Source organism: Pelophylax lessonae (genome assembly GCF_965119305.1).
Source record: "Pelophylax lessonae genome assembly, chromosome: 3".
Taxonomy (NCBI): Eukaryota; Metazoa; Chordata; class Amphibia; order Anura; family Ranidae; genus Pelophylax; species Pelophylax lessonae.
In genome coordinates this window covers 3,496,199-3,517,078 of record NC_138770.1, presented here as the reverse complement: position 1 = coordinate 3,517,078, position 20,880 = coordinate 3,496,199, and the positions used below count along the sequence as shown (strand labels likewise).

The window sequence follows — 20,880 nt, the reverse complement described above, 5'->3', positions numbered from 1 at the left end:
CAAATAGTCCCAGCACATGGACAATGTCATAACAGAAGTATTGCAAATGGAAAAGTTGCCCTAAATTTTTATTTTTTTTTTACAGCAAAAAATGTTTTGTTTTTTTAATAAATCAGCCAGAACTGACAGCAGCCGGTAAATACATGTCAAATAAATATAGAGGCCCTTCACACATCTGTAAAATGGGTCCGCATCCATTCCACAATTTGGCAGAACCTTTACAAACCCATTGATTTTCAATTCCAGTATGAAAAATTAGGCATTCACAGGATAAAGAATTAAGTGTCGGCCAGACCAGGCCCCAAAAAGTAGCCCACATGCGTTTGCCTGACAGCTAAGAACGTTGTATTCTGTGCCTGAAGGTACATTAGGCATTCACAGGATACAGAAGTAAGTGTCGGCCAGTATTGGCCCCAAAAATTAGCCCACATGGGTTTATCCGACAGCTAAGAACGTAGTATTCTGAGGCTGAAGGTACATTAGGCATTCACAGGATACAGAAGTGTCGGCCTGTATAGGCCCCAAAAAATAAGCCCACATGGGTTTACCTGACAGCTAAGAACTTAGTATTTGGTGGCTGGAGGTATATTAGGCATTCACAGGATACAGAAGTAAGTGTCGATCAGTATTGGTCCCAAAAATTAGCCCACATGGGTTTACCTGACAGCTAAGAATGTTGTATTCTGTGGCTGAAGGTACATTAGGCATTCACAGAAAAAATAATTGTCGGCCCTGAAAGGCCCCAAAAATTTGCCATTCAATGGACATGAAATGCCTTTTACGCCGCTGTATTTAGCGAAGACAAGGACCAGGAATTGTTGTGGGTGGATGGCGGTCTGGTGGATATTTGTGGCCTGGCATGAGGAATTTCAATTAAATATCATCTACTGGTCACATGTGTTGAATTCCACAGAGATCCATGCCTCATTAATTTTTATAAATGTGAGGTAGTCTACACTGTCATGAGCTAGGCGAGTGCGTTTATCGGTCACGATCCCCCCTGCTGCGATAAATGTCCTTTCGGACAGGACACTGGACGGGGGGCAAGCCAACATTTCCATTGCAAATTGTGCAAGCTCTGGCCAGCGGTCAAGCCTGCCCACCCAGTAGTCCAGGGGTTCATCACTCCTCAGAGCGTCCACATCGGCCATTAACCCGTAGTTGGACACCTGACGGTCTAGGTGTTCCCTGATGCTGGATCTGGAGTACAGCTGTCGATGGTTTGGCTGAAAGAAGTATCTCATATCTGAAGTGGCCAAGACATCTTCAAACCGCCCTCTTCTTGCAGGCACTGTTGGATTGCTACCCGCAACTGTCTCTCTGTGACTGGAAATTCCTCTGCCAGCACACGCAAAAGCAGAATGCAGCATTTCCCGCAGCAAGGCCTGGAAGTGCTGCATTTTGACCGCCCTCTGTGATTGTGGTAACATTTCCGCCATTTTTTGTTTGTACCAGGGGTCTAAGTACGTTGCCACCCAGTACTGGTCCTTGGCCTTTATGCTTTTTATATGGGGGTCCCCCTTAAAACACTGGAGCATGAAGGCCCCCATTCCCACTAAACTGGAAGCGGTATAGTGGCCTGCTTCCAGCTCATCATCCAGGATAATGTCGTCCTCGTTCTCCTCCCCCCATTCACGGAAAACACCAGGGATCCCAGAAAGGTTTAAAGCATGCTCTTCTTGCTCCTCCTCATCCCCTCCCCCGGCAACATCCTCCTCTGACACCTCTTCAGACTCCTGCTGTTGACTTGTCTCAGATGGAGTAGCACCCACTGGGAATTCATCCAACATTGTGACTTCCTCATCTTCCTGCTCCTCGACGGCTTGATCAATGACACGATGCAATGCACGCTCCAGAAAGAAGGCGTAAGGTACGATGTCACTGATGGCGTCCTGGCCGTAACTGACCAGTTTGGTGATCTCATCAAATGGCCGCAGAAGTCTGCTTGCGTTGCACATGAACAGCCACTTGCGAGGTGAAAAAAACCCAAGCTCCCCAGAACCTGTCCTGCCGCAGAGTTCATACAGGTAGTCGTTAACTGCATGTTTCTGCTGGAGCAGCCTATCAAGCATATGCAACATTGAGTTCCATCGCGTCGGGCAGTCACAAATAAGATGCCTGATGGGCAGGTTGTATTGCCGCTGAATGTCAGCAAGGAGAGCCATGGCTGTGTAAGATCTTCTGAAATGGCCCGAGATTTTCCTGACCTGCCGCAAGACGTCCTGGACCCCAGGGTATTTGGCAACGAATCGCTGCACCACCAAGTTCAGGACGTGTGCCATGCATGGCACGTGTGTTATTTTGCCCTGTTTCAGCGTGCTCAGCAGATTGGCACCGTTGTCGTACACCACTTTACCAACTGTCAAATTGTGTGGTTTCAGCCACTGATCTGCCTGTGAGAGCACCAAATGTGACTGTACATGGTTGATGGCTCGCTCCTGATACATTTGCAGTCTGCTTTGTACCTCTTGTGCAATGCAAGTTCTGCCTGCCTCTCCTCCCTATCTGCCATTCCGCCTCTCCCTCTGAACTCCCCTCCTCTTCTTCTCTTGTGGCCACCCATGTGACGTCCATAGACACGTCATCATCCATGTCACCTTCCCCGCCACTAACAATCGACATCTCGGAGAAGGCAGCAATAGTGGGGACCAACTTCCTTGGGCTGATCCGGGTACTGTCGTCAGACTGCTGAGTGGCGGCTGTTGCTACCTCCTCTTCCTGATCAGGTGCCAACAATGGCTGCGCATCGCAAATGTCTTGTGATGGATCGGAAAATAATTCCAGAGACTCAAGCGGAGGGTATGTGGTGGTGGTGTTTGTGGTGGTGTCTTTGGGGGTGCAAACAGCAGAGAGTGAAGAGGGTGCAGATAGAGAGGATAAGGAGGGTACAGAAGAGGAAGGCTGAGTGAGCCACTCAACCAAGTCTGGTGCGTCCTTTCACGTAATCGAACACACCTTCTGCAACTTCACACTTTGGCTCCGGCCTACTGCTCCTGCCCTACCACCCCTGCTTAAGTGTCTGCCTCTTCCTCTGCCTGTCATGTTTTTAAACTACCCTATGACAAAAGTCTCTAGAGAATCGCAGTATATCTGGAAAAAGGTATATAACACCCTGCTTCAATCTGTGGTATTGGGGGCCACAGGTTTATCACACCAGTTCTACAAATAATTGGCCAGTAACTGTTGTCACTGTGTGTAGCAGAGTTAACACAGCAAAAGAGGCCAAATTTTTGCAGGACTAAAATACAATCTTAGAAAAGTATACTGTTAAAAAACACCCCACTTCAATATGTGATATTGGGGGGGGGGGCACAGTTTTATCACACCAGTTCTACAAATAATTGGCCAGTAACTGTTGTCACTGTGTGTAGCAGAGTTAACACAGCAAAAGAGGCCAAATTTTTGCAGGACTAAAATACACTCTTAGAAAAGTATACTGTTAAATAACACCCCACTTCAATATGTGGTATTGGGGGGGCCACTGGTTTATCACACCAGTTGTTCAAAAAATTGGCCAGGGAGATTGGCACTGTGTGTATCAGACTTAACACAGCAAAAGAGGCAATATTGTTGCAGGACACAAATACACTTATGAAAGTATACTCAGATAACACCCCACTTCAATATGTGGTATTGGGGAGCCACTGGTTTATCACACCAGTTGTTCAAAAAATTGGCCAGTGAGTTTGGCACGGTGTGTATCAGACTTAACACATAAAAAGAGGCAATATTGTTGCAGGACACAAATACACTTATGAAAGTATACTCAGATAACACCCCACTTCAATCTGTGGTATTGGGGGGCACAGGTTTATTACACCAGTTCTACAAATAATTGGCCAGTAACTGTTGTCACTGTGTGTAGCAGAGTTAACACAGCAAAAGAGGCCAAATGTTTGCAGGACTAAAATACACTCTTAGAAAAAATATGCTGTTAAATAACACCCCACTTCAATATGTGGTATTGGGGGGCCACTGGTCTATCACACCAGTTGTTCAAAAAATTGGCCAGTGAGTTTGGCACTGTGCGTAGCAGAGTTAACACAGAAAAAGAGGCAATATTGTTGCAGGACACAAATACACTTGTAAAAGTATACTCAGATAACACCCCACTTCAATATGTGGTATTGGGGGGCCACTGGTCTATCACACTAGTTATAATACATTAAAAGTGCTTTTGTCACTGTTTGTAGTATTGCTGCAGCAACTCTCAGTCACCACACCAGTCACAATGCTGCACAGTGCACAATAAAAATCCACTATAATATGCTTTCTATATTACAAAGTATATTATACCGTGGATTACACCCCTATATAGTGCACTGCACACCTATACCAAAAAAATTGCAACCCTTTAAATGACTTTTGTGGACAACTGCCCCTAAAGCACTGACTGGATACCTGCCCCTAAACTAAAAAGAGACTGTAGTAGACCTATACCGAAATACCAGCCCTGAAAAGGACTTTTGTGAATCTTCACAAAGCTATTGGTGTCTGGAAATCTCTCCCTCATGAACACAGCAGACCTTTCCCTACGCTGACAAAAAGCAGAATGTTTCAATTGGCTGTCCCGTTCCACCTGACGGCTGTGTCATGGGTCAAAGTTCGCCCCAAAGTAAACTAATATGGCCACCATGAACAACGCCATGTGTTCGCAAAATTGGCGGGTAGCAAACAAGCAAAATTCGCCACGAACCGACCGCCGGGCGAACCGCAAGGCCATCTCTATTGTCTATATTGTCCGTTATGATGTCCTTGTAGAGATCCTTGTGTCCTTCTAAATACTCCCACTCCTCCATGGAGAAATAGACAGTGATATCCTGACACCTTATAGGAACCTGACACACACAATGATACAGTCACCATCCAGACACATCCCTTGTCTGTTACTGGATAATCTCCCAGAATTCCCAGCACCGCTCACCTCTCCTGTCAGCAGCTCCATCATTTTCTTGGTGACTTCTAGAATCTTCTGCATGTTGTGTCTCTCAGGTTTTAGGGAGTCAAATGGAGGCACTGTGATGGTCATATGATCACCTGACTTCAGAAGAGGAAATCTCTGTATTGAGGAACCAATAGGAATATCATGTTAGAATCCCAGAATCCTCCTCATCTCTCCAGTCATGTCTGTGTTTTATTAATAGAGATAAGAGTGATGTCATGTGACCTCCCAGAATCCTCCTCACCTCTCCAGTCAGGTCTGTATTTTATTATTAGAGATAAGAGTGATGTCATGTGACCTCCCAGAATCCTCCTCACCTCTCCGGTCAGGTCTGTGTTTTATTAATAGAGATAAGAGTGATGTCATGTGACCTCCCAGAATCCTCCTCACCTCTCCGGTCAGGTCTGTGTTTTATTAATAGAGATGAGTGATGTCATGTGACCTCCCAGAATCCTCGTCACCTCTCCGGTCAGGTCTGTGTTTTATTAATAGAGATAAGAGTGATGTCATGTGACCTCCCAGAATCCTCCACACCTCTCCAGTCAGGTCTGTGTTTTATTAGTAAAGATAAGAGTGATGTCATGTGACCTACCAGAATCCTCCTCACCTCTCCGGTCAGCAGGTAGATGATCTCCAGGGTGAGGTTTAGTATCTTCTCAGTCATGTGACTCCGGTCCTCCTCCATCCTCATTGGTGCCATCATTTGATCTATACAGGTCTCCTTGTAGATGGATAATTTTGGGAAATGAAAGTAAGAATTATTTGGATGGTATCGGTCACACAATAATAGGATGGAGATGTGAGGGTGGTAATAGGAGAGTTGCTGTACATTTAAGAACTACTCTCCCCATGAGAATACATTTAATCTGGACTCTTTCAAATTTGTTACATCTTGGAGGACCTTGGACCCTCTTAGCCTGCCAGATCAGAATTTCCATTTTCTCTGTTGGATTTGTTTGGTTTCTGAGCTGGTTTGCAGATGAAACAACTCCTCTAAGAACAAGTGCTCACCAATGAATGAAGGAATTCCCTTCTTCATCTTACATAATATTCCATAACAAATCACATGACCAGTGGGACAATAAGATGGCTAAGATTGCATACCTCCCAACCGCCCCGGAATCCGGGGGACTGTCCCGCAATTGGGCGTGAGTCCCGCGGTCCCGCTGAGCCTGGCTGAAGTTCCATAAAATCTGCCAGGCCATCTCTGCTCCCCCCTCCTCCTTCCAGCTCCGCCCCCATCTTCGGCTCTGGATCCTGCGTCTCAGCGAAGGGATCGCTGCAGCGTCCTCCTGACACAGTGGAGTAATCATCTCCTCCATTCTCCTCCTGGCAGAGGCGGAATCAGCTGCCCCACCACCTATCCAGCCTGGTGCTTAGCTGTATTCAGGATGTTGACCGTACCTAGGACCGCCTCCCAGCTCCGCCCCCGACTCCGGCTTCAACTCACATTATCTCAAAGCTGCTGTTCCCGCTGGTCAGGTAGGAGAAATCATGCTCCCTGCTCAGATGCCGCTCATGCCTCGCCCTCGGTAGATGATCCAAACACAATCTCTGCCACAGCAGAGCACTGCCCAGCGAGTATAGTGTTCCAGGTGTCCTGTCACTCTGCTTCCCCCGCCTCATACTGCCCCCCCTCCCCCTATACTGCCCTCCACTGTCCCCTCCGATCATGCTGTCTCCCATACTGCCCTCCACTGTCCCCTCCGATCATGCTGTCCCCCCATACTGCCCTCCACTGTCCCCTCCGATCATGCTGTCTCCCATACTGCCCTCCACTGTCCCCTCTGATCATGCTGTCCCCCCATACTGCCCTCCACTGTCCCCTCCGATCATGCTGTCCCCCCATACTGCCCTCCACTGTCCCCTCCGATCATGCTGTCCCCCCATACTGCCCTCCACTGTCCCCTCCGATCATGCTGTCCCCCCATACTTCCCTCCACTGTCCCCTCCGATCATGCTGTCCCCCCATACTGCCCTCCACTGTCCCCTCCGATCATGCTGCCCCCCCATACTGCCCCCTCCTGGCAAACTGTCCCCCCTATACTGCCCTCCACTGTCCCCTCCCATCATGCTGTCCCCCCATACTGCCCTCCACTGTCCCCCTCCCATCATGCTGCCTCCCCATACTGCCCCCTCCTGGCAAACTGTCCCCCTATACTGCCCTCCACTGTCCCCTCCCATCATGCTGCCCCCATACTGCCCCCTCCTGGCAAACTGTCCCCCTATACTGCCCTCCACTGCCCCCTCCCATCATGCTGTCCCCCATACTGCCCTCCACTGTCCCCCTCCCATCATGCTGCCCCCCATACTGCCCCCTCCTGGCAAACTGTCCCCCTATACTGCCCTCCACTGTCCCCTCCCATCATGCTGTCCCCCCATACTGCCCTCCACTGTCCCCCTTCCTTCATGCTGTCTCCCATGCTGCCCTCCACTGTCCCCCTCCCATCATGATATCCTCCTATACTGCCCTCCACTGCCTCCCTCCCATCATGCTGTCCCCCCATACTGCCCCCCTTCCTTCATGCTGTCTCCCATACTGCCCCTTCCTGTCACACTGCCCCCCCATACCTCCCAGCTGTCCCGAAATCCGTGGGACTGTCCCGCAATTTGAAGGGGGTCCCGCGGAGCTGGGCTGAAGTCCCGGAAAATCCTGTCAGATAATGCCTCCCGTCCATCTCTGCTGCCCGCCCCCTCCTCCTCCCAGCTCCGCCCTCGTCTTCGGCTCCCGATCAGAAGGGTGGACCCGGGGTGCAGAGCAGTGCACCCCGAGTCCACCCATTGTGTGACAATAGCGAATGAAAATTTGCTATTGTCACACAGATCCTCCTCCTGGCCAATCAGTAAGCGGGTCTTCCTGATTGGCCGAAAGGCAAAACCATGCCATTGGCCGAGGAGGAGGCAGAAGGACTCGAGGAGACGCCGGGGGACTGAGGAGAAGCCGCTGCAGGTAAGTGCACCGGTCTCGGGTGGGGGGGGGCACGGCACGCTGGTCATTCTGCATTAAGGGGTCACGCTGGTCATTCTGCATTAAGGGGTCACACTGGTCATTCTGCATTAAGGGGTCATGCCGGTCATTCTGCATTAAGGGGGTCACACTGGTCATTCTGCATTAAAGGGGTCACGCTGGTTATTCTGTATTAAAGGGGTCACGCTGGTTATTCTGCATTGAAAGGGGTCACGCTGGCCATTCTGCATTGAAAGGGGTCATGCTGGTCTATCTGCATTGAAAGGGGTCACGCTGGCCATTCTGCATTGAAAGGGGTCACGCTGGTTATTTTGCATTGAAAGGGGACACGCTGGCCATTCTGCATTGAAGGGGGCACACTGGTCACTCTGCATTGAAGGGGGCATGCTGGTCTCTCTGCATTGAAAGGGGCACACTGGTCTCTCTGCATTGAAAGGGGGCACGCTGGTCATTCTGTATTGAAAGGGGGCACGCTGGTCATTCTGTATTGAAAGGGGGCACGCTGGTCATTCTGTAGTGAAAGGGGGCACGCTGGTCATTCTGTAGTGAAAGGGGGCACGCTGGTCATTCTGTAGTGAAAGATAGAAAGGGGAGTGTGGAGGTTGGATGTAATAGAAGGAGTACTGAGTTAGTTTACCCTCATCCCTTAACTAAATGGTAAACATATGCAAGGAAAGGATCCCCCTGGATGGGACTATGACGGGTACTGACTCATGTATATATCAAAAAATTATTTATTTAAATTATATAGACAATATGTACAAAAATTGGCAAATGGGCATAGTGATACACAGTTGCACAATTAAAATGTATTAAAAGAATGACGACTCTTTTTACAGTTCAGATAATTAGTGACTATTCCAACATGGAGGAACCTGAGGTATGGTGCTGGAGACCCTACGCGTTTCAAAATGAATCTTCCTCAGGGGTCTTTTGACCGTGGTTCCAATTTTTTATATAGTTTAAATATTCTATGAATGGATAAAGAAAAAAATTAGTTTACATTATAATATAATATATTTATCATTACCATTTATTTTCATCAAGTGTCACTTTAAATGTTACCATACACATACCAAGTATTGCGTCACAATTCTGAAAAGGTCGCCTTAATTAAAAAATCGATCGTTTGACACCACCAGGAGTAACATGCCAAGGACTGTCTCAGAAAGCCACATAAACCGTCCTGGTCCCTCCTACTGCCCCCACGGGGGGAGTATGGGTTAGGAAATGCTGAGTGTAAATCTGGGGGAGACGGACGAGAAAAAGGGAGAGACGAACCATCACAGCATCACACGGGGTCCATACCCAAGCTGCACCAATGCATCCAGTTTGCAATTCTGAAAAAATTAATTCAAAATATGTATATATGTATATATACACACAATAACAATTGAAACAATGGATCGGCGGTATGTATAATCATAAGTAACTATAAATTTATTGTACTTTTTAAAGATTTTGGATTTTATATATTCAAATGTATCTATGTTGCTCTATAGCATACATGGATGCAGATATTTGATACTGAATATATTAAACATCTTCAACAATGGATTTATTTATCTATGTATTTAATTTCTAGAGATTCAAATGTATAGATATATACCCACCTTCAATGTAGCAGGTGGCTATATTTTGGGGGGGGGGGGGGGAGAGGGAAAGAATCACACTTTGGGTTTGACATTCCAATAGGTGTACTGCTTCAGAAAAAAGCCATCTGTTTAAAATACAAAAAGAAATCATGTATATACATAGAGGGAAGGTAGTAACCATAATCCCAACATACCATACAGCGAAACAAAGTTTCATACGGTACTGTCAAAAATTTCCTTTTTACCTTTGGATCGTCAGAAATTCCCAAGTGTGTCCCTGTCCTCCCAGGTGGAAAGCCTCAACACTACTGAGAAGCCTAAACTTTTTTATATGCATCTGCCTTAATTGCAAAGTCGGATCAGCTGCATGTTGGAGGGCCCCCTGGGTGGGCGGTGCGGAAGGCGGCCCCATAGAGCGATGTCCAATTGGGGCTACAAGTCATGACAGGTCTGTGAAGCGTCCAGTTCATCGTCATGACAACCCCATTGCTGGCGCTCCCGGAGTAACGATCCGCATCGCTCTCCCACCGACGCACAGAAGTGGGGGGAAGCGGTCAAACAGGCCACCTCATCCCGCATTGCCATCCATCTCCAACGGCAATGTATATGCCAGAGTGGATGGCTTACGTGCGCCGGGTGATGCCGATAAGGAACGCCCCTCTCGTCCGCTCCGCCCAGACCACTCCCAGCACAACAGTGTGGAAATGACGTTGTGGCGCTCAGAGACCTCTCCCGCATACAACTCCCATAATGCCTGTGGTGTGTCACGATCGATCTTTATTCAATCTTAAAAAGCACTGGGGGAAAAAGAAGTCAAGAGAATGAGTGTAAAGCAATGGCACATTTAAGAAGACTTCATCAGGATATGATTATCAACATAGGAATGCAGTTTTTAGAAAAGAACCAGAGTGTTGCCACTTCACCTTGTTTAAGATGTTAATTACTCTAACCAGGTGCAAACATATAACACTCATCCGTGATAACACAAGAATGCGTGTTTACAGACAGGATGGCTATTTTAACATATTGACAAAGAGTATATATATGGAAGATCATACATATTTTCCAATTTACCAAACAAGCTCCAGCAGAGGTGTCACTAGCATATCAGCCATTATTAGTAACACTATATTAATTTGATTTTTCATTATTATAAAGGTCAGCATGGTGTTATATGGTATGGTATTGTATATGTAAGACGGATACCAATATTCAAATATGATCTTCATATCCCATTTTGTACATTGTGTATAGTCTGACTATATGTTTATGCCTACATGGTGTCACGAGTGGCCATGAGATACAATTTCGGTATGTATATTCTAGGGATTTGGTGACCTTATCTAGATACGAACAAAATTATGTCATGGACCATTTGGATCAGCGTCAACCAAATTACATATAAGCTTCAAGGCATTACATGAATACATACATTGACACATAGATTTTCAATTCTTTGAAAGGTACAGAAAACAAAAAGGATTTTCTGGAATTAGGTCATTCCCCATTCCGATTTCCCAGATACAAAGCCTTCAAAGAAGGGTTTATATGAGATCATCTCATTCAAACCTGGGGGGGGGAGGTGGCCTGGAGTCTAAATATCCATCTCTGCTCTTTTTGGAGGAGGACTTTGTTCCAGTCCCCACCCCGAATCCCTGCATGAACCCTATCCAAAATTAAAAAAGAGATTTTAGGAAATCTGCCATCATGCATCTGAATCACGTGTCTGCCTAAAGGTAAATCAGGGTTTTTGGTTTTCATTGAGTGGATATGTTTGTACGCCCTTTGCCAAAACTCAAGTTTTGTCTTTCCTTTATAGAAAGCAGGACATTCACATTTGAGCATATATATCACCCCTTGAGTCTTGCAATTAGCAAAATATTGTGGGCGATACATATCTCCATTTGGTAGTGTGATTTTTTTCCCAATGTTCATAAATTGACAGTACTGACATCCACCACATTTAAAAGTACCCCGATATTTGCATGGGTCCTTTGAGGGTCCCGTTTTGAATTCGCTAGCAACCAGTTTATCCTTCAATGATGTTGCTCTCTTAAAGGTAAAACATGGTTTGTCAGAGATGAATTGGCTTACATGTGGGTCCATTTTAAGGAGGTGCCAGTACTTACAGTATTTATAATACGTTGGACATCCCTTTGTTGATTCGAGAAGCGTGTAATGATGCGAGGGGAATTGTCTATCTCTTTTTTTGTCCGCGTTTTAAATAACAGTTCTTGCCTGTTTTTGCCATTTGCTTTATGGAAAGCTTTTTTTTTAAACATGACTTGGAGTATCCCCGATCTAACAATCTCTTTCTTAAGTTGTCAGCTTCTTTTTTATAATCTTGTTCGCTCGAACAATTTCTCTTGATTCTTAAGTACTGGCTGAAAGGTATGGAATTTATAAGTGGTTTCGGATGAAAACTGCTGGCATGTAATATGCAGTTGCCCGCAGTTGGCTTTCTGTATAGGCTACTCCGTATGAAGCCTTCTGGATCCTTGTACAGTTGAATATCCAAGAATGTGATTGTATTTAAATCCCAATTAGATGTAAATTTTAGATTAAAGGTGTTGTTATTTAATCTTGTGAGGAATTGGTCAAGTTCATGAAGATTACTGTCCCAAATCATTAGGACATCGTCAATATAACGTAACCAAATGATGGCATGGTCCATACCTCCACTTCCAATGTCTCCCGTGTAAAGGGATCCTTCCCACTCCCCCAGGTACAGTTTTGCGTACGATGGGGCACAACCTGTCCCCATCGCGACGCCCTGTACCTGGAGGTAGTGGGAACCATTGAAGGTGAAAAAATTATGATGTAATATGAAGCTGAGAGAATCCAAGAGGAAATTGTTGAGGGGCCAATCATATCGGCTATTTTGTGAAAGTGTATGTTTGATACATGCGAGACCTTTGTCATGGGGAATGGAGCTGTAGAGGGCTTTGACATCGATAGCCACCAGATAAGCTTGCGGGGGGACTTGTATCCCCTCGACATTTTGAAGTAAATGAATAGTGTCTTTTATATAGCTTGGCAGGCTCATGACATATGGGCGCAGAAATTGTCCAGGAAATGACTTAAATTTTCGGTAAGTGAACCATTCCCTGAAATTATGGGGCGCCCCATCGGTTGTGAGATGCTTTTATGCAGTTTGGGAAGGGCATAAAAAGTGGGGGTGCATGGGATTTTTGTACGCACAAATTCCCAGTCACTTTTGTTGAGGACATTCTTGGCTAGGGCGTTGTCAATTAGATGGTAGAATTCAGTGTAGAAAGATTTAATTTTTGATGCTATTATTAGTTTATACCATTCTGTGTTGTTTAAGATTTTCATACACATATTGGTATAAGTCTCACTGTCCATTATGACAATGTTGCCGCCTTTGTCCGATTGTTTTATTACCAGATTTGTGTTATCTGATAAGTCCCGTAGCGCTTTCGATTCCTCTCGTGTCAAGTTGCCTGTCGACTTTTTCGGTTTGATCTTTTTTATTTCATTAGTTGTAAAGTTAATGAAAGCTAGCACATTAGGGTTTGTGTTTAATGCAGGGAAGAAATCTGATTTCTTTTTGTTTTTATTTGTGGCTATCGATGTCAAAGAATCCCCATTTTGCTCCTCTTCCCCACTAATAGATTTTCCAGGTCCAATTGATCAATAAGATCAGGAGGATCATTTTCCTCAAGGAGGCTCACCAAGGTATCAACTGCCTCTTCTTCCTTTTTACTTAACTGTGTATTGGATTCTTTTTGGTATACATCTGTTTTAGAATCAATTTTCTAGCGAACAGTTGAAGGTCCTTGATGACCTCAAAATTATCAATGTCCTCGCTTGGACAGAAACTTAAACCTCGCATCAGAACACGCTTCTCTACATTACTCAAAGGGTAGCTAGACAAATTTACAATATTTAATGTAGATTCTGTATCTTTTTTGTCAACTTGTGTTAAATGGGTGGTGGAGGATCCACAGTAGGACGAGAAAAAGAAGAGGAAGAAGACGTAGAACTTAAATCAAAAGTGTTGCCCTCATTCAAAAGTGGCAAATTGTGGTTGTTGATAGTGAGTATGTCAACCCGAGTTGGAGCAGGTATAGAGGGAGAAGGAGAAACCAAACCACCCATAGTGTTACCTACCACCAGTGGAGTTTTCAAAGAGGAAGGCTGATGTGTTGCTTTTTCGGTGACTCGTTTTTTGTACGAGTTTTCGTATGGTCCCTCTCCTTGGGGGCTACGTTTCTTTTTTACTCCATGTTTTATACGTGTGGGGAGATCAAACCTGTTAGGGAAAGAAGAGTTTGAAGATGCATCAGACAGAGAAGAATAGTCCTCCTGTTTCTGGGGCCCTCTAACTTTTTGAAATTTTCTTTTTGTCTGATTTTTCATTGTGTTCCATGTATATGCTCTTTCTTCATGATCCGAAGCAGCTGATCCGACTTTGCAATTAAGGCAGATGCAAATAAAAAAGTTTAGGCTTCTCAGTAGTGTTGAGGCTTTCCACCCGGGAGGACAGGGGCACACTTGGGAATTTCTGACGATCCAAAGGAGGTAAAAAGGAAATTTTTGACAGTACCATATGAAACTTTGTTTCGCTGTATGGTATGTTGGGATTATATACATGATTTCTTTTTGTATTTTAAACAGATGGCTTTTTTCTGAAGCAGTACACCTATTGGAATGTCAAACCCAAAGTGTGATTCTTTCCCTCTCCCCCCCCCCCAAAATATAGCCACCTGCTACATTGAAGGTGGATATATCTATACATTTGAATCTCTAGAAATTAAATACATAGATAAATAAATCCATTGTTGAAGATGTTTAATATATTCAGTATCAAATATCTGCATCCATGTATGCTATAGAGCAACATAGATACATTTGAATATATAATATGCAAAATCTTTAAAAAGTACAATAAATTTATAGTTACTTATGATTATACATACCGCCGATCCATTGTTTCAATTGTTATTGTGTGTATATATACATATATACATATTTTGAATTAATTTTTTCAGAATTGCAAACTGGATGCATTGGTGCAGTTTGGGTATGGACCCCGTGTGATGCTGTGATGGTTAGTCTCTCCCTTTTTCTCGTCCGTCTCCCCCAGATTTACACTCAGCATTTCCTAACCCATACTCCCCCCGTGGGGGCAGTAGGAGGGACCAGGACGGTTTATGTGGCTTTCTGAGACAGTCCTTGGCATGTTACTCCTGGTGGTGTCAAACGATCGATTTTTTAATTAAGGCGACCTTTTCAGAATTGTAACGCAATACTTGGTATGTGTATGGTAACATTTAATGTAATGATAAATATATTATATTATAATGTAAACTAATTTTTTCTTTATCCATTCATAGAATATTTAAACTATATAAAAAATTGGAACCACGGTCAAAAGACCCCTGAGGAAGATTCATTTTGAAACGCGTAGGGTCTCCAGCACCATACCTCAGGTTGGAATAGTCACTAATTATCTGAACTGTAAAAAGAGTCGTCATTCTTTTAATACATTTTAATTGTGCAACTGTGTATCACTATGCCCATTTGCCAATTTTTGTACATATTGTCTATATAATTTAAATAAATAATATTTTGATATATACATAAGTCAGTACCAGTCAGTCATAGTCCCATCGAGGGGGATCCTTTCCTTGCATATGTTTACCATTCTGTAGTGAAAGGGGGCACGCTGGTCATTCTGCAGTGAAAGGGGGCACGCTGGTCATTCTGCATTGAAAGGGGTCATGCTGGTCTCTCTGCATTGAAAGCGGTCGCGCTGGCCATTCTGCATTGAAAGGGGTCACGCTGGTTATTCTGCATTGAAAGGGGGCACGCTGGTCACTCTGCATTGAAGGGGGCATGGTGGTCTTTCTGCATTGAAAGGGGCACACTGGTCTCTCAGCATTGAAAGGGAGCACGCTGGTTATTCTGTATTGAAAGGGGGCATGCTGGTCATTGTGTATTGAAAGGGGGCACGCTGGTCATTCTGCATTGAAAGGGATCATGCTGGTCTCTCTGCATTGAAAGGGGTCACGCTGGCCATTCTGCATTGAAAGGGTTCACGCTGGTTATTCTGCATTGAAAGGGGGCACGCTGGTCATTCTGCATTGAAAGGGGCACGCTGGTCTGTCTGCATTGAAGGGGGCACGCTGGTCATTCTGCATTGAAGGGGGCAAGCTGGTCACTCTGCATTGAAGGGGGCACGCTGGTCACTCTGCATTGAAGGGGGCACGCTGGTCACTCTGCATTGAAGGGGGCATGCTGGTCACTCTGCATTGAAGGGGGCACGCTGGTCACTCTGCATTGAAGGGGGCACGCTGGTCATTCTGCATTGAAGGGGGCACGTTGGTCTCTCTGCATTGAAAGGGGGCACGCTGGTCTCTCTGCATTGAAAGGGGGCACGCTGGTCTCTCTGCATTGAAAGGGGGCACGCTGGTCACTCTGCATTGAAGGGGGCACACTCTACCTTGATTACTGAAGGCCCCTTTCACACTTTTGTGACCTCAAAGTAATGCAATTTTTTACAACGTTTTTTGCCGCAAAGCAATACCTATTACATTTTTCTATTTGCGCCCCCCCAAAAGGGGGCATTTGGGTTGGATGGAGCTGGGGGCATTTGGGGTGGATGGAGCTGGGGTGGGCATATGGGGTGAATGGAGCTGGATGGGGGGGTGGATGGAGCTGGGGTGGGCATTTGGAGTGTTTGGAGGTTGGATGGGTGTTTGGGATAGATAGCGCTAGGGTGGGCATTTGGGGTGGATGGAGCTAGGGTGGGCATTTGAGGTGGATAGAGCTGCTGGGGGCATTTGGGGTGGATGGGGGGGTGTATGGAGCTGGGTGGGCATTTGGGGTGTATAGAGCTGGGGGGGGGGTGGATGGTGCAGAGTCCGACCCCTGCATTCTGTACATTACATACTCCTGTCTCCTGCATTCTGTACATTACATACTCATGTCTCCTGCATTCTGTACATTACATACTCCTGTCTCCTGCATTCTGTACATTACATACTCCTGTCTCCTGCATTCTGTACATTACATACTCCTGTCTCCTGCATTCTGTACATTACATATTCCTGTCTCCTGCATTCTGTACATTACATACTCATGTCTCCTGCATTCTGTACATTACATACTCCTGTCTCCTGCATTCTGTACATTACATACTCATGTCTCCTGCATTCTGTACATTACATACTCCTGTCTCCTGCATTCTGTACATTACATATTCCTGTCTCCTGCATTCTGTACATTACATACTCATGTCTCCTGCATTCTGTACATTACATACTCCTGTCTCCTGCATTCTGTACATTACATACTCATGTCTCCTGCATTCTGTACATTACATACTCCTGTCTCCTGCATTCTGTACATTACATACTCATGTCTCCTGCATTCTGTACATTACATACTCATGTCTCCTGCATTCTGTACATTACATACTCATGTCTCCTGCATTCTGTACATTACATACTCCTGTCTCCTGCATTCTGTACATTACACTCTCTTGCACTATATACACAATAATGTACATTATATACTTCTCACCAAAGTCTTCATTGTCTCAACAGTTGCTGGTTGCTATGCAGTCTCTGACTATTTTAATGAAGTTCTTCTTTAAGGTAGGCTGAGCAATCAAAGCATATTTTATGAGTACTAGGAAGTCTGGGTTTTGTTTACCCTATCCATTAAGCCCCTCCCACTGCTAAGCAATTGGCAAAACAATTGGATTGGTTTTGGGGGGTGTATGGGGCTGCAAGAGATGTGGGCAACTGTGTGTGTGTGTGCATCACTTACCTAGGGAAGAGATGGCACCAGGATGCATTATGGGAAGAAGAGGCGGAGGCAGTGTGATGCTTTGTCTGGTGGAGTCCATTCCTTGATGGCAGCAACAGGGGGACCTACTCAATACTAGAGTATAGTTCTAATGTTCTGATGGGGGGTATAATGTTCTGGTGGGTATAATGTTCTGGTGGGTGGTATAATGTTCTGGTGGGTATAATGTTCTGGTGGGTGGGTATAATGTTCTGGTGGGTATAATGTTCTGGTGGGTGGTTATAATGTTCTGGTGGGTGGATATAATGTTCTGGTGGGTGGGTATAATGTTCTGGTGGGTGGTATAATGTTCTGGTGGGGGGTATAATGTTCTGGTGGGGGGGTATAATGTTCTGGTGGGTGGATATAATGTTCTGGTGGGTGGATATAATGTTATGGTGGGTGGGTATAATGTTCTGGTGCGTGGGTATAATGTTCTGGTGGGGGGTATAATGTTCTGGTGGGGGGGTATAATGTTATGGTGGGTGGATATAATGTTCTGGTGGGTGGATATAATGTTATGGTGGGTGGGTATAATGTTCTGGTGGGTGGGTATAATGTTCTGGTGGGTATAATGTTCTGGTGGGGGGTATAATGTTCTGGTGGGGGGGTATAATGTTATGGTGGGTGGATATAATGTTCTGGTGGGTGGATATAATGTTATGGTGGGTGGGTATAATGTTCTGGTGCGTGGGTATAATGTTATGGTGGATGGTATAATGTTCTGGTGGGTGGTATAATGTTCTGGGGGTGGTATAATGTTCTGGTGGGTGGGTATATTATTCTGGTGGGTGGTATAATGTTATGGTGGGTGGTATAATGTTCTGGTGGGTGGGTATAATGTTCTGGTGGGTGGGTATATTATTCTGGTGGGTGGTATAATGTTCTGGTGGTGGGTATAATGTTCTGGTGGTGGGTATAATGTTCTGGTGGGTGGGTATAATGTTCTGGTGGATGGTATAATGTTCTGGTGGGTGGGTATAATGTTCTGGTGGTTGGTATAATGTTCTGGTGGGTGGGTATAATGTTATGGTGGGTGGGTATAATGTTCTGGTGGATGGTATAATGTTCTGGTGGGTGGGTATATTATTCTGGTGGGTGGTATAATGTTATGGTGGGTGGTATAATGTTATGGTGGGTGGTATAATGTTCTGGTGGGTGGGTATAATGTTCTGGTGGATGGTATAATGTTCTGGTGGATGGTATAATGTTCTGGTGGGTGGGTATATTATTCTGGTGGGTGGTATAATGTTCTGGTGGGTGGGTATAATGTTCTGGTGGGTGGGTATAATGTCCTGGTGGGGGGTATAATGTTCTGGTGGGTGGTATAATGTTCTGGTGGGTGGGTATAATGTTCTGGTGGTGGGTATAATGTTCTGGTGGGTGGGTATAATGTTCTGGTGGGTGGGTATATTATTCTGGTGGGTGGTATAATGTTCTGGTGGGTGGGTATAATGTTCTGGTGGGTGGGTATAATGTCCTGGTGGGGGGTATAATGTTCTAGTGGTGGGTATAATGTTCTGGTGGTGGGTATAATGTTCTGGTGGGTGGTATAATGTTCTGGTGGGTGGGTATAATGTTCTGGTGGGTGGGTATAATGTTCTGGTGGGTGGTATAATGTTCTGGTGGGTGGTATAATGTTCTGGTGGGTGGGTATAATGTTCTGGTGGGTGGTATAATGTTCTGGTGGGTGGGTATAATGTTCTGGTGGTGGGTATAATGTTCTGGTGGGTGGGTATAATGTTCTGGTGGGTGGGTATATTATTCTGGTGGGTGGTATAATGTTCTGGTGGGTGGGTATAATGTTCTGGTGGGTGGGTATAATGTCCTGGTGGGGGGTATAATGTTCTAGTGGTGGGTATAATGTTCTGGTGGTGGGTATAATGTTCTGGTGGGTGGTATAATGTTCTGGTGGGTGGGTATAATGTTCTGGTGGGTGGGTATAATGTTCTGGTGGGTGGTATAATGTTCTGGTGGGTGGTATAATGTTCTGGTGGGTGGGTATAATGTTCTGGTGGGTGGTATATGAACACACAACTTAATAGAAAAATACAATTAAATAAAGGAAAAATAATTCCACCACCATTTTATTCTCAGCAGAGGGAATAGGTGCTAATAGTCTACAGGAGATCTGCTGAAAAAAAGGGGAGGGGTGAATGGTAATAAGCTTTAGAAGATCTTCTTTTTAACCCCCTCCTTTTTTCATATTAGATCTCCTGCAGCCTATTTGCACCCATTTCCCTTTATGTGTCTCAGCAGATCTCCTGCAGCCTATTAGCACCCATTTCCCTATTAGAGAATAAAATGGCGGTAGTTCCAATGTTTTATGTCACACGATATTAGGGCATTGGATTAGGAAACAGAAAATGTCAGTAAAAAACCCAGTGCAGGTAATTTTGGGGCCACAGACACAATCTATTCCCCAATTCATAGATTCCTAGAGAAGAGTTTGTTGTGGAAGTGAAGTTGGGTACAAGTCAATGAAACTCCCGACACTCCCAGCTGAGAACAATGAAGGAGATTACTATTCCAATCCTCCAACCAGTTTTCTGGCTGGGAAGGTCTGGGAGTCAATATTTCCCCAGCTGACCAGGAACAATGAAGGAGTTTACTATTCAAATCCTCAAAAACTCGTTTTCCCACTCGCTATTTCCCCAGCTGGCAGAGACAAGACTTCTTATAGAGTGTCAGCTTCTTGCATCGTCCAGCATCTGGAAATGGGTGATACATACAATGACCCCTCCCCTTAAATCCATAAATCCCGCCCTCTTATCATCAAAGTAAAAGATGTGATAACATCTGTGATAAGTAATCGACGCGTTTCACCTCATCAGTATCCAGTGATCAACCATAAAGTGACATCAAAGTCCATCCAAAATCTCCTTCATACTTCAATAAATTATTATTATTATTATTATTATTATTATTATACAGGATTTATATGGCGCCAACAGCTTGTGCGGAACTTAACAAAACGAGGGAAGACAATACAATTCAATCAGAGGGCCCGGCTCATTAGAGCTTACAATCTAGAAGGGAGGGTCAAGTGAGACAAAAAGCAATAACTGTGGGGGATGGGCTGATGGAGAAAATGGAAGTACAGTTTTTAGGTGTGGGTAGGATAGGCTTCTCTGAAGAGGAGGGTTTTCAGGGATCATCTAAGAGTAGGAGATAATCGGACAGATTGGGGTAAGGAGTTCCATAGGATTGGAGAGGCTCTGAAAAGTCCAGGAGGCGAGTATGGGAGGAAGGAGCTAGAGAGCAGGAGGTTTTGAGAGGAACGAAAAGAGCGATTAGGTTGGTATTTTGAGACTAGGCTGGTGATGTAGCTGGGGGCTAAATTGTGGATGGCTTTGTAAGATGTTGTTGGTATTTTGAATGTAATTTGTTGGGTGAGTGGAAGCCAGTGGAGGGATTGACAGAGAGGAGTAGTGGACACTGAGCGATTGGTGAGGCGGATGAGTCTGGCAGCAGCATTCATGATAGATTGAAGGGGGGAGGGGCCTATGTAGAGGTAAGCCAATAAGAAGTTGCAGTAGTCGAGGTGAGAGACCAGG

At 45.1% G+C, this 20,880-nt stretch overlaps 3 protein-coding genes across 3 annotated transcripts in view; 2 read left to right on the top strand and 1 right to left on the bottom strand.

Annotated features, from left to right (window-relative positions):
• Positions 1-20,880, bottom strand: part of LOC309549117 (uncharacterized protein) — a 4,285,597-nt gene that overhangs the window by 1,367,202 nt on the left and 2,897,515 nt on the right. Inside the window, 3 exon segments of the mRNA XM_082249155.1 lie at positions 4,786-4,838; positions 4,925-5,059; positions 5,550-5,663. Coding sequence (XP_082105281.1) covers positions 4,786-4,838; positions 4,925-5,059; positions 5,550-5,663 — 302 coding nt within the window.
• The window catches only part of LOC309549120 (uncharacterized protein), a gene marked incomplete at its 3' end in the record, with an annotated part of 1,495,124 nt that overhangs the window by 1,231,488 nt on the left and 242,756 nt on the right, over positions 1-20,880 (top strand). The window lies entirely within an intron of this gene.
• LOC309549125 (gastrula zinc finger protein XlCGF66.1-like) overlaps positions 1-20,880 on the top strand; it is a 136,039-nt gene that overhangs the window by 25,974 nt on the left and 89,185 nt on the right. The window lies entirely within an intron of this gene.